Source organism: Cavia porcellus, unplaced genomic scaffold (assembly GCF_034190915.1).
Source record: "Cavia porcellus strain 051 isolate PalLab524CR breed Dunkin Hartley unplaced genomic scaffold, mCavPor4.1 scaffold_25, whole genome shotgun sequence".
In the NCBI taxonomy this organism is placed as follows: domain Eukaryota; kingdom Metazoa; phylum Chordata; class Mammalia; order Rodentia; family Caviidae; genus Cavia; species Cavia porcellus.
Genome location: NW_026947508.1, coordinates 39,038,463 through 39,051,685, shown reverse-complemented (window position 1 = coordinate 39,051,685; position 13,223 = coordinate 39,038,463). Strand labels below are relative to the sequence as shown.

The following is a 13,223-nucleotide window of genomic DNA, read 5'->3' as shown; positions in this document are numbered from 1 at the left end:
ATATGGAAGATGCAAAAGTGACACAAAGTATGGGATAGGGTATCAGGGAATGCTTCCCAAAATAAGAGGCCCCAGTTCAGTTTAGAAAGACAAAGTTTGCAGAACCATAGAGGGGAAGCAGGGTGTTCTGGGCATAGGTAAGCATGTGTATAAGGGAGGAGAGCAAAGTTCTTAAATATTGTGAAACATGTTTTGGATTAGTGAAAACCTTTACTGTATGGTTAGACTTAGTGTCCACCTTTTCTTTTGACTCAGCTCATTTTTACTGCTGTTCCGTCAGGCAGGCCCTGTGACCCTCCTGAAGGGAAATTGTATGGTGACAAACTCAGGCTTTGGCGGGTGCACAGATGTGTGCTTTAATGCCTGTGGATCCTCCAGCCGAGAACAGGAGGCTCCTTTGGATCACAATCCTCCCACAGGGTACTCTTGGGCTGCATGTCCTGGAATTACCCAGAGCACTAACAAAGCTTTCTTTTCTTCTTTCAACCAAGCCAGCAGGATGGGATGTCTGCTAGCCTTTGTGTTTGAAGCAAACCAACAAACATACAGTGGCCAGCACAAAGGCATTGTTGGGCTACAGTGAAAACTAGGTCGGGCTCAAGCTTTCTTCTCTAGAAGACCCATCCAAAGTGCAGGGTCCAGCAAGCCACTGATTTGGCTGTTAGGACATTGATGCCAGTTTTCTGACTTGTTTCTGACTTACTGGTGACACAGAAAGTTAGATCTCTCTCTTTCTTCCCTCTTCCACTGAATTACATCCTCAGCTCTTTTTTAAAAAATTTTTTTATTTATATTTTTTGATTTATATTTTTATTTATTTATTTTTGGTACTGGGGATCAAACTCACAACCCTGCACTTGCAAGGCAGGCGCTTATTCCGCTAAGCTAAATCCCCAGCCCTATATTTTTATTTTTAAATTTTATATATACATTTAATTTTAGTTTTTTGGTTTTTGTTTTTTTTTTTTTTTTTTTTTTTTTGTTGTTGTTGTTGTTTTGGTACAGGGGATTGAACTCCTGACCTCATGTTTGCCAAGCAGGCATTTACAGCACTGAGCTTAACCCCTGGCATATATTTAATTTTAAAGAGAATAAAACAAAACAGAACAGAACAAAGCAGAGCAGAACAAAATAATGCACTCAACACAGGCTTTCAAAATAAGCCAACAGGAAATCAACAGTGGTTACTATAATGTCTTTTGTTTTCTTCGAAATAGTTGTCCATATCTTCACACACAATGAATTCAAACAAGACAAAAATAGTATAAAACCATTCAAAACAAAAGAATGAAAGCATTACAGGCCTTCAAAACCAGACATAGGAAAATCAACAATGGCTACCATAATGTCTCTTGTTCTCTTCAAAATAGCTGTCCATACCTTCACATATATTGAAATTAAATAATAAAAAACAGACTAAAACCAATCAAAACAAAGAATAAAAGCATTACTGGATTTCACAACAAGATGATAGGAAATTAGCAATGGCTACCATAATGTCTCATTTTCTTTAAAAGTAGCTGTGGTATTTTTTGTTTTGTTTTGTTTTTGAGACAGGGTCTCGCTAAGTGGAGAAGTTGCTCCTCCTGGGTTTGAATTAGTGATCCTCCTGCTTTAGCTTCCCAGAGTGCTGGAATTATAGGTATGCACCATCAAACCTGGCTGTGATCTCTTCTCATTACTGCTCTCAACTTCTCAATTTAAAATCTCTGAGTTGCCTTTACTCTTTTTCCTCAGTTCTTGCATCTATCATTCAGTTGCTAAATGCTTCTGCCTTTGCATTTTCTGGTTCTCTTTCATGCACATAACGTCACTGCAGCTTACATCTCATCTGGCTGTTTCAGCACCCTTCCAACCTGCCTCTAATTCCTCCCCTATACAGCTACCAGATGATCTTTCAAAAATGCAGTCTGGGGTCATGTAATTAGTTTACTAGAGCTTCTGTGTCAAAACATTTCAATGTGAACGACTTATAGAAGCTTGTATGGTGACACAGACCTGTCATCTGGCTACTCAGATGGCTGAAATCAAAGAATCACTTGAACCTAAGAATTTGAGGCCAGCCTAGGTGAGGTAGTGAGACCCTATCTCAAAAGAAAGGAAGGGAGATGATGGTAAGAAGGAAGGATAGGAGAGAGAGGGAAAAAGGGAGTAGGGTAGCGGGAGGAAAGAGAGTTTGGAGTAGTGGAATAAGGAAGGAAAGAGGGGAGAGGAGTCCCCCTTGTGACACTGCTCTGAAGGCTCCAAGCTCAGGATCTAAGCTTCAGCAGCCGTGTTTTCTCTGAAGCCTTTCGGGGAAGACGCTTGTTGATTGTTGACAGTTCTTGGTGTTTTGTGATCAAAGACATGCCGCACCAGTTTCTGCCTCCATTACCACATTTTCACATCATAGACATTTTCCTGTGTGTCTCTCCTCCCTCTTTTTTTTATAAGGATACTAGTCATATTGGATTAAAGCTCCTGCCCCTCAATGTTATGGTTTAGATTGAGAATGTCCTCCCAAATGACATGAGCTCCTAGGCCAGGCTTTTGGGAGGCAATGTATGCAGTGGATTTACCCTCGGGGTTCAGCGGCTGAGTACTCTTGGGGGGCACTCGGTGGGAAGAGGTGGGCACTGGGGAATGACCTGGAAAGATGCGTCTCCCTCCTCGCTCCTCCCTTCTCTCTGATTCCTGGCTGCAAGGAGATGAGCAGCTCTTCTCTACCTTGTCCCATGCCCTTCCTGCCTTGGAGGCAGCTGACTATGAGCTGCAAACATGAGCCAAAGTGAACCACTCCTTTAAGTTGTAAGTGTCAGTCATTGTGTCCCAGTGGGAAGAAAAGTGACTGTGACATCCCATTTTACCTTGATTACATATGCAAAGACCCTATTTCCAAATAAGCTTACATATTTATAGGTACCAAGGTTTAGGACCTAAATATATCTTTTTAGAGAACATAATTCAGCTTTCTCAGATCATATTGTATCTTTATGTATAAAACTTCATTAGCCCTTAAAGTCTACCAAATCAACTATACATGCTCCATCTTGGTATTCCAAACTTCTACACTAATAATAAATATAAGAACAACAGGCCTGAGAGTGTGACTCAGTGGTAGAGCACTTGCTTAGCACATGCAAAGGCCCAGGGTTGGACCCTCAGCACCAGAAAAAAGAAAAAACTGAGGTATTGAGAATTTTTTTGACTTTGTTCTTCACATTTTATATGCATCAACTCCTTGAATCTTCATAATAATTTTATAGGTTAGGTACTATAATTATTCCACTTTATACATGTGTGCTAAAGGAATTGTATAAGCTGTGCCATGGTGGCATATGCCCATAATCTCATAACTCTGGGAGGCAGTTTAGTAAGTCAGCAGAGCTGGACTGTAAATGAAGGGCAGTGACTGGCCCCACTCACCTTTGTGTTTTTACCTTTGGATTGTCAGTGTTTCTGTAGGTAGATGGATAGAGGGGTGAACAGGTGTTCTCAGTACAACCCTCTCCTTTGCTCCATATGTAAAATACATGTGAAATTTGCTACCTTAACTGTTCTACAGGTACAGTTCAGTGACATTAAACACATTCATAGTGCTGTACAACAATTACACCATCTTTTTGTCTTATGAAACACTGCTCATTTAACAACTCCTCATTGTTTCTTTCTGCCACCTCCTATTATCTACCATTTTGCTTTCTCCTGATTATGACTATAAGTACATCACATAAGAGGAATCATACAGTATTCGACTTTTTTTTTTTTTTTTTTTGAGACAGGGTTTCACTATGTAGTTCAGGCTGGCTCTGAACTCACTGTCCAGCCCATGTTGGCCCTGAACTCACAGTGATCCTCCTACCTCAGACTTCTGAATGCTGGGATTATAGGCTTGCATCACCATGTCTTGCAATATTTGACTTTTCCCTCTTCCCCTCTTCCCTCTAGTATTTGATTTTTTGTGGTGATTGACTTATTTCATTTAACATAATTGTCCCCAAGGTTCATCTGTATTATAGGATATTGCTGAATTTCCTTCCTTTTTAAAGTCAAATAATAATCTGTTGGGAAACTTATCACATTTAGTTTATCCATTTCTTCTTTGGTGGTGTATTATTAGTCACTTTATAGTTGCTGGGAAATACCCAGTTCCTACAATTTAAAAGAAGGCTTATTTTGGCTCACAGTTTCAGTCAGGGACAGTTGGCTGGCTCCAAGGGTAGAAAGCACAGGGGGAGGACGATGCTTACTCCATAGCAGCCAGGAAGCTGAGAGTGAAGGGAAGAGCCAGGGAGGGTGCTGCACCCTTCCAGCTGGGCCCTGCAGCCTCCAGCCAGATCCCACCTCCTGTCTGTGCCTCCAGCCTGAAAGCCATCAGTGTATGAACCTACTCCCCTAGGATTCCATTGACCTCTAAAAGCTCCATGAGACTTTGGGGACATTTTAGATCCGGATCATAGCAGACAGACATGAGTTTTTCTCACTGTTGTAAGTTATGCTGCTATGAATGTGGTATACAAATATCTCTGAGATCTTGTCTTCAGTTCTTTGGGATGTATACCCAGAAGTGAAATTGCTGGAGTACATAGTAATTCTATTTTTAATTGTTTTTGAGGAACTGTTACACTCTTTTCCACAAAAGCTGTGTAGTCTGTCTTTATAAACACTAATTAATCCTATTTGTGAAGGTTCCACTCTTATGAACAAAGCACCTCCTAGGGCTCACTTCCTCTGTCACCTTGGACAAATGTGAATTTGAGATACAAACATTTGGTCTGTAGTGAGACTCCTTAACAATCCTTACAGATCCAGTGAAAGTATTATTTCCTCTCTGAAATCTGTCAAAGGCCCAAACAGTTAGGCTATACTTTCATACCCCCAGTAATTACCTCTGATATAGGATTATTGGTATTATTTGTTTAATAGTTTGTCTCTCACTGAACTTTTTCTTTTTCTTCTTCTTCTTTTTTTTGGGTCTGAGACAGGGTCTTGCTATATATGGTTTACGCTGGTCTTGGGCTCACTTTGTAGCCCAGGCTAGTCTTGAACTCACTTGCAACAATCCTCCTGCCTCAGCTTCTCGAGTACTGGGATTACCACCATGCCTAGCTTCACTAAACTTCTTGTTTTTGTTTTGTTTTTTGTACTAGGGATTGCACTCAGGACCTTGCGCTTGCCAGGCAAGCACTGAGCTAAACCCCCGATCCTTTACTAAAGTTCTTTAAAGCAGTATAAAGCAGGAGTTACTCATCTTTGTATATTTGTGTGTGTGTGTGTGTGTGTGTGTGTGTGTGTGTGTGCACACGTGCGCACATGCATTTATGTATAGGCACATATCACTGGATGGCAAAACTAGAGCCTTCACCCTGAGCTACATCTCCAGCTCTTTTTAAATTTTATTTTAAGACAGGATCTTAAGTCACTTAGTTGCCTAAAGTAGGTTGAACTTGTGATCCTTCTGCCTCAGCCTTCCAGGGTGCTAAGATTACAGGCATGTACTACCACACCTGGAACAGAGAGGTTCTTAACCTCATATGGAGTTGGTAGAAAGGAAAAGAGTTTTCGATAATTGCTTGAAATTGTAGAAATAAGCCAGATGTGCTGGGAGTGGTGGCCTTCAGCACTCAGGAAGCTGAGGCAGGAGAATGGATGTAAGTTCAAGGCCAGCCTACATAGCGAGTTCAAGGCCAATCTAAATTACATACTGAGACCATGCCTCAAAAAAATAAATAAAATTTTAAAAACTCTTCTGAGCAACCATTTCGAAGACAGCAATATACAATACAATAACCATTAATTTCCTATCATCTTGTTTTGAAATTCTATATCATTTTTATTTTATTTTTATTCTCTTTAAAATTAAAAAAATTCTCAAAAAAAAAAGGTCCAAATGTGATGATGTATGTTTACAATCCAGCTGCTCAGGAAGTTAAGGAAGAAGGATTGTTTGAGCGCACGCTTTGATATTAGCCTGGACAACACAGTGAAACCCCTTCTCAAACAAAACAAAATGTTTCTAGAAATAACCCAAATTTATATTCATAAGTGGATAACTAAATATTCACTTACATATCCGCTTTGTGATTAAAACTAAAATGTCCCCAGAAAGGCTCATATGTTAAAACTATTTCTGATTTATTGAAACATATTGGCAGTGCCTTAGATTGTTTCATAGGGCTGCCCTGGGGAGTACTCTGGAATAGAGAGCGAAGCATCTGGTGTCCCTGTCCAAGAAAACTGAATGTGCGGGGACAATTGCTCTGGCCTGTGCTTCCTACGGAGTGATCCGTTCAGAGGCCACACAGCTGAGTCTGCACTGAGAGCTGGTTATGGGGAAGAAAATGATCATTCTAAGGAATGGGCACATAGCGTGTAGCAACCTAGAAATCTTCCTCATTGGCAGATTTCAAACTTCCTTTCTTCAGACATGCAGAGATCTGGGGATATTGAGAAGTTGTGGTTGCTGAGGGTCCTGAGGCTTATTGGTTGTGCCAGTGCATTCACCAAAAGCAATAAGAAAAATGGGTTGTAAAAAATAGGCAGAAAGATCATTGCAAGTTCAAGACTGGTCTGGGCTACACAGTGAGCTCAAGGCCAGCCTGAACTGGATAGTGAGACCTTTTTTTTAAAGAACAAAAAAAAGATTGTAAAAAGAAGATTGTAAATTTAGCTTCTCTCTCTGGTACTGGTTTGTGTTTTCTGTGTCTTATCTAGCCTTCAAAAATCAGAGTGTGTTAGTCAGCATGATTCCTCATCTTATTTCACCTTTTTTTTTTTTTTTTAATCGGTACCATGGATTGAACTCACGACCATGTGCTTGCAAAGCAGACACTTATGCCACCAAAGCTAAATCCCCAGCCCAATCTCACCTTTTTTTACACTTCCTACTTTCTGGCCTGGCCTATAGACTTCTTAGACCCTCGGAGACATTGCTAAACAGTGTGTGTACAGGCTTTCTTATGTAGTGCAGGCTGGCCTTGAGCTTGCTGTCTTGGCCTCCTGAGTGCTAATATTATAGGTATGTGCCACTGTGCCTAGCTTACATGTGTGTTTTTCTGAATCTGAATCAGAATCAAAAGCCTTAGCTTTATCAGTTATATTAGTCAGCCTTGGATCGATGTGACAGAATACCTAAAATAAACAATTGATTTTTATATCTTCTTTTTTTTATTTTTTTATTTTTTTTTTAATAATTCTTTTTTTTTTTTTTTTTTGTCTTTTTCATTTTTATTGGTACCGGGGATCGAACTCACGACCGCCTGCATGCAACGCAGGTACTTATGCCGCTGAGCTAAATCCCCAGCCCCTATATCTTCTTGATTTAGCTTTGATAATTCATATGTATCCAAGAGTCTATTTCTTCTATATTTCTCATCTTACTAGAATACAAGTTTTCAAAGTAGCTATAGATGATTTTCTGGATTTCTTCCAGGCTCTGTTGTGATTTTACCCTTTTCATTTCTAATTACATGGATTTAAGTCTTTTCTTTCCTTTTTTTGATAAAGTTAAATAGGATTTGTCAATTTTATTTAATCTTTCAAAGAACCAACTGTTTGATTCATTGATTCTAATGTCAAGAGATGGAGTGCTATAGACATGTATTAAGTCCATTTGTTCAAAAGTTTGATTTAGTTCTCATATTTCATTATTGATTTTTATTTTGTCTAGTTGATCTTTCTTTTTGTGACAGTGAGATATTGTATTGAGGTCTCTCAATACAATAGTATTAGGGCTTATTTGATTTTTCATGTCTGTTGGTACTTGTTTTATATAGTTGGGTGCACAGGTGTTTGTTGCACATATATTTATGAGTGTTATGTCTTCCTCTTGGGTTGTTCCCTTTGCAACGATTTGGTGACCTATCTTTATCTCTCTTAATCAGGCTTGGCTTGAAATTTACTTTGTCAGCTACCCCCTGCTATTTTCTGGATTCCTGTCACATGAAGTATTGTTTTCCATCCTTTGACTTTCAGTCTATGAATTTCTTTTCTAATTAAATGTGAAGAAACAATTGAGAAGATTTTATTTGGCTCAGGGTTTCAGAGGTTTCAGTCTCTGGTCAGATGGTTCCATTGCCTGTAGGTGCACAGTGAGGCAGAAATACTATGACAGAAGGGTATTGCTGAGGAAAGCTGCTCATGTCATAGCAGCTAGGAAGCAGACAGAACCAAGAAAGGGCCAGGGACAAAATGTACCCTTCAAAATCTATGTCCCTATGTACTCCATAGGGACCTACATCATCCAATTAGGGTTCGCCTCTCAGTAAACCCATTGAGCTCCCAGTAAATCCAACAGTTCTGTGGGTGAGTAATTGATGAGATCGAAGCCTTCACAGTCTAGTCACCTTCCAAAACCCCATCTCTGAACACATGAGCCTTTCTGGGGACATTTTAGTTCCAAATCACAACACAAGGCCTTCAGAGAGTGCTCTTACCCATGTTGCTTCTGCTTAGCATTCCTTTGGGGAAGACCAGCCTTCTGGATCACATAGTCACTATGTGGGACCTGCTGCCTCTTCAGATGTTTTAAATCTGAAAGCTATAAAAATTTACATGCCTGTTAGAGGTCAGCTTTGGAGCCCCATATAGCTTGAAGTTTGCAAGTTCGGTTTCTTCTCAGCAAGTGAACCCCTCAAATGTGAATTTTTGGGAAGATTCAAATAGAATAAAAAAGAAGGCATTATGCTCTGTCTTCATTATGGACTATTTTGAGATTTCCAAAGATGGATTATGGAGCAGAATGAGGTAAATCAACAGGTTTCCTTTTTAGAAGTTAGAAGTTTTATTTTTAGCCATTCTCTCTGCTTCCCCTCTCTGATCTGCCTTATAAAGAAATCTGTTGTGCTGCATAGTGCTGCCCCCAACTGGTTCCTTTTAGTGCTCACATAACCAAGTCAGAAAATCTCTGTTCACAGGACATTAAGTTTTGTTCTGAGTACTTTCATATATTTTTTTAGATTCTTATAATAACATTGTGAGTTAGGAGAATCAGGGATCATACCTAACATCTGATAGACTGGACAACTGAAGGCTATATAGCATTTTTAGTTGATTTGTCCATAGTTAAATGGCTATGAGGAGGCAGAATTGGACTGTAATTCAAATTCTTGCCTCTTACTCTATTAGATGCCCTTGTCCTTTGTAAATTCAACATCTCTTCCTAAAATATATTGAGATTAATTTTATACTTAGAGAAATTTCCCCCTTTATCCTTCAAAGAAAGAGATAATACATCATATAAGGTTTAAGTAAACTTATTTTCTTAACTGTGTAGTTCAAACTGGTCTTTAACTTACAGTGATTATCCTGCCTCTGCCCTCCTGAGTACTGGAATTATAGGTTTGTGCCACTGTGTGTGGCAGTTTATTTGTTTGTTTATTTAGAAAGTCTTGCTTTGTAGTTCGGGCTAACATTGAGCTCACTATTTAGTCCAGGCTGGCCTCAAACTCACCGATGCTCCTGCTTCTGCCTCCCAAGCATGGGGATTACAGACAATATGCCACCACATCCAGCTAGTAAATTCATTTTTGAGTTCCTTTCTACACGAAGCTCTGACTCAGATGCTGTGGTCTTCAGTGCGTTGTAGTTAACAGAGTCTGTGACTAAAGCCAGACTGTATTATCTTCCTCTCTGCCACTTATTGAGTATCCTTGAGCAAAATGCTTTACCTTTAAATGCTTCCTATAAAGCAATAATAATACAGATGAAGCTGTATACAAATCCCAAAATTAGAAAAGTCTAATTTAAAACTCTTCTGGTCCCAAGCATTTCAGATACAGGATATTCAACCTGCAGTACACCTACCTCATAGAGTTACTGTACAAAATACGTAAAATGTTTAGATTAGTGCCTGGCACAATATAAGCACTATGTGGAAATACATGTTTTAGCTGCAAAAATAGTGGCTGCTGTTATCATTGTTGATATATAAGTTTATTTATACTTTAAATAAATCAAAGAGTGCTTCGTGGGTGAATGACCCACAGCCACATTTCTTGGAAGAGTCCTTCTTTGTGTCATCTTTCACCCAGTTTTATCTTTCAAACCCACTATGCCATTCACAGCACTCTCACTCCACTCTTAACCCCTTTGCCGAAATTGCTCTGGCCATGGTTATAGTGACTTCAGCCGCATTGCACTTGATCTGTAGCATTTGATGGTGCTGGTCATTTCCTTTTAGAATATTCCTCTTTACCTTTTAAGATGACTTTCTTGCTTTTTTCTTCTGTCTTGTTCTTTAAAGTTTACCGTTTCTCGGGATTCTAATATCTTACCTTATGTCTTAACTCCTAGGCAATGCTCTATATTACTTGGTAACAGTGGCTCCTTCAACTCAGTGCTGCTGCCTCCTAAATATAGTATCCTGTCCACACTCTGTTCCTAAACTTTGTGCTTGTTAAGGGTCATGTCTACTACAGCTTAGTTGTCCTGCAAGTACCTGTAATTCAGAGAGCTCTAGCTGACCTCACTAACTTCTAACATTGCCCTATTTGTAAAACCTGCTCTTTTCAAAAGATATTTAATTAAGGGTGACACCCAGGGACCAGTAACCTGGGGTCATCCTAGACCTTTTCATTGCTCCATCCCTCAACCCATTGCAGTCATCAAGGTTTGTTTACTCTGCCCTCTAAACACATTTTGAATCTTACCTTGTTCCAGTAGCTCCACTGTTATCTTAACTCAGATGCCTTTCTCTCACCAGTTTTAGTGCAGTACTCTCCTAACTTATGGTCCTGCACTCTAATCCACCTGTCATATTGCTAAAATAATCTTTTTTGGGGCTGGGAATATAGCTCAGCAGCATAAGCGCCAACCTGGCAAGCACAAGGTCCTGAGTTTGATTCCTCATGCCAAAAAACAAATCTTTTTTAAAAAAGCAAATAGGAAAAAAAAACCCAAGTATAATCAGCATATTTCCCAGCTTAAAATGCTTTTGTTCTCTACAGTCAGGTTGAAGACCATGTGTTTTTGTCTATTTGTTTTTTGAGACAGGGTCTCATTATGTAGTGCAGGCTGGCCTTGAACTTACTTTGTAGCCCAGGCTACCCTTGAACTCATTGCATTTCTTTTGCCTCAGCCTCCCAGGAGCTGGGACTATAGGTATGAGCCATCACACCCAGCTAAAGTCCATATGACAAACCATATTAGCCTTACTTCCTGCTCTTATCCATATATGCTGGCCATATTAAATAAATAAAATTCCTAAATGCCATAAGTGTACTTAGTGCTCCCTTTGTGTGACTGTATGGCTTGTATTTTGTTTTTCTTTTAAGACAAAAGATGTCAATATATGAGGGGTTTTTTAAAAACTAAAATTAAAACTATTCAGGTTTAATTGCAATGTCGGCCCCCCCCCTTTTTTTTGTCTTTTTCTTTTTATTGGTACTGGGGATCGAACTCATAACCACACACTTGCAGGCCTTTTGTGATAAATAAGTGAGTTTGGGGTTGTACTTTGGGTACTCATCTCTAGAAGGTTCACCATCACTGCCTTTGGTGATCCTTTCTGACTCCTTTATTTTCTCTGACATGCTGAAACTGAAGAACTTCATCCTTAGCACTTCATAATGCGCTTGTACCTTTTCGTAACTGTATTTTAGTTTTACCACTAAATTGTTTGTCTGAGCTGGGTATAAGTCCTTAGTAACTTACTCAGTATATTAAAATAAGTATACAAAGCCAGGCATGATAGCACATACCTGTAATCCCAGTCCTCTGGGAAGCTGAGGCCAGAGGATTGCAAGTTTAACTCAGACTGAGCAACTTGCGATTTAGCAAGGACCTGTTTAAAAAAAAAAAAAAAAAAAAAAGCTGGAGATAATACCTCAGTGTGAAGGGTTTGGGTTCAATCCCCAATACTATAAAACAAAAAAATAATCTATTTTCTAGGCGTTTATTGTCTAGTGGTTTTATCACCAGCCCAATCATTTCTGAGCTAGAAGCTGGCTTTTCCTTGTGTTTTGCAGTATATCAACTCCGGGAATCTGGAACAGTTGTTGGATAGCAACGTGCACTTGCCGTGGACTGTGAGGGTGAAACTGGCCTATGATATAGCAGTGGGCCTCAGCTACCTTCACTTTAAAGGCATTTTCCATCGCGACCTCACATCAAAGGTACGAAAGGTTTGCTTGTGCAACCCTTCAGAGACACTGTCCTGTTTTACTGAGAAAGCTGTGTTAAGAAAACAATTGTTAGTGGGTCATAGTGGCTTATGCCAGTAATCCTATACCCTGGGAGGTGGAGGCAAGAAGCTGGCAAGTTCCAGCCCAGCCTGGGCAACTTAGTGACTTAGCAATACTCTTTCTTGTGTTTTTGGTTTTTTTCTTTTCTTTCTTTAATTAATTTATTAATTTAAGTTTTTTGAGACAGGATCTCACTATGTAAATCCAGACTGGCCTCCAACTCATTATGGTCCTTCTGCCTCAGCCTCCCAAGTGCTGGGATTGTAGACATGCACCACCATGCCCAGCTGAGACTGTTTTAAAAATTAAAAAAGGACTAGGGATATATCTCAGTGCAAAGACATTGGTTCAATTCCTAATATCACCACCAGCACAAAGAAAAGAAAAAACCAGAGGAGTCAGTATGAATTTGAAAATATAAAGATCTCTTTCAGGGTTAACATTTAATCACAGGAGGACATAATTCACTTTTTATTCACCTTTTTGTTCATTTATTGTTTTTGTTCTTGAGACATGGTCTTGCTATGTAGTAGTTTAGGTTGGCCTCAAACTGATAGTGATTTTCCTATCTCAGCCTCCCACATGCTGGGATCACAGGCGTGTGCCACTTTGCCCGACTGTAATTCACTCGTCTTTATAGCTAGTCCTTAGGAAGCCTGTATCTGCTCAAAGCAGGCACCTTTCCATGTCAAACCAGGCAATACATACACCGTGAAAGCCTTTACACTGACTTTAATGTCATGAATGTGTCACCAGAGCAGATAACATGCAAAGGACTAAGATACTCTTGAGCTGTGGGAGCCTATCAGTTTTCTCTCCCATGGCCTCCCAAAAGTAGTTCTTCACCAGGAGTCCAGTGATTTTTAGTCGCTTGAATGTGGTTTTTGAACACTAGATGAGTCAGAATGTACTGACCCATTTTCTGTCTATGATTGAGTTTCTGCTACCATGCCAGTTCCTCTTGGCATCAGCTGGTCTCTGTAGTATTCTTTTGCTGTCCAAATTGCTGTGTGACCAGGTTAGAAAAACAGTTGCTTTCAGAGCACTTTGCCCATGCCATAA

The 13,223-nt window shown here is 39.7% G+C and overlaps 1 protein-coding gene across 4 annotated transcripts in view; it reads left to right on the top strand.

Annotated features, from left to right (window-relative positions):
- The window catches only part of Tesk2 (testis associated actin remodelling kinase 2), a 131,482-nt gene that overhangs the window by 108,473 nt on the left and 9,786 nt on the right, over window positions 1-13,223 (top strand). For 3 of the 4 annotated variants that reach the window (XM_005000211.4, XM_003462498.5, XM_063236370.1), the window contains exon 5: window positions 11,946-12,092. The exons of the other annotated variant lie outside the window; for it this stretch is intronic. In XM_005000211.4, the coding sequence (XP_005000268.1) occupies window positions 11,946-12,092 (147 nt within the window). The remainder of the gene's footprint in view (window positions 1-11,945; window positions 12,093-13,223) is intronic. 4 annotated transcript variants of the gene reach the window in all.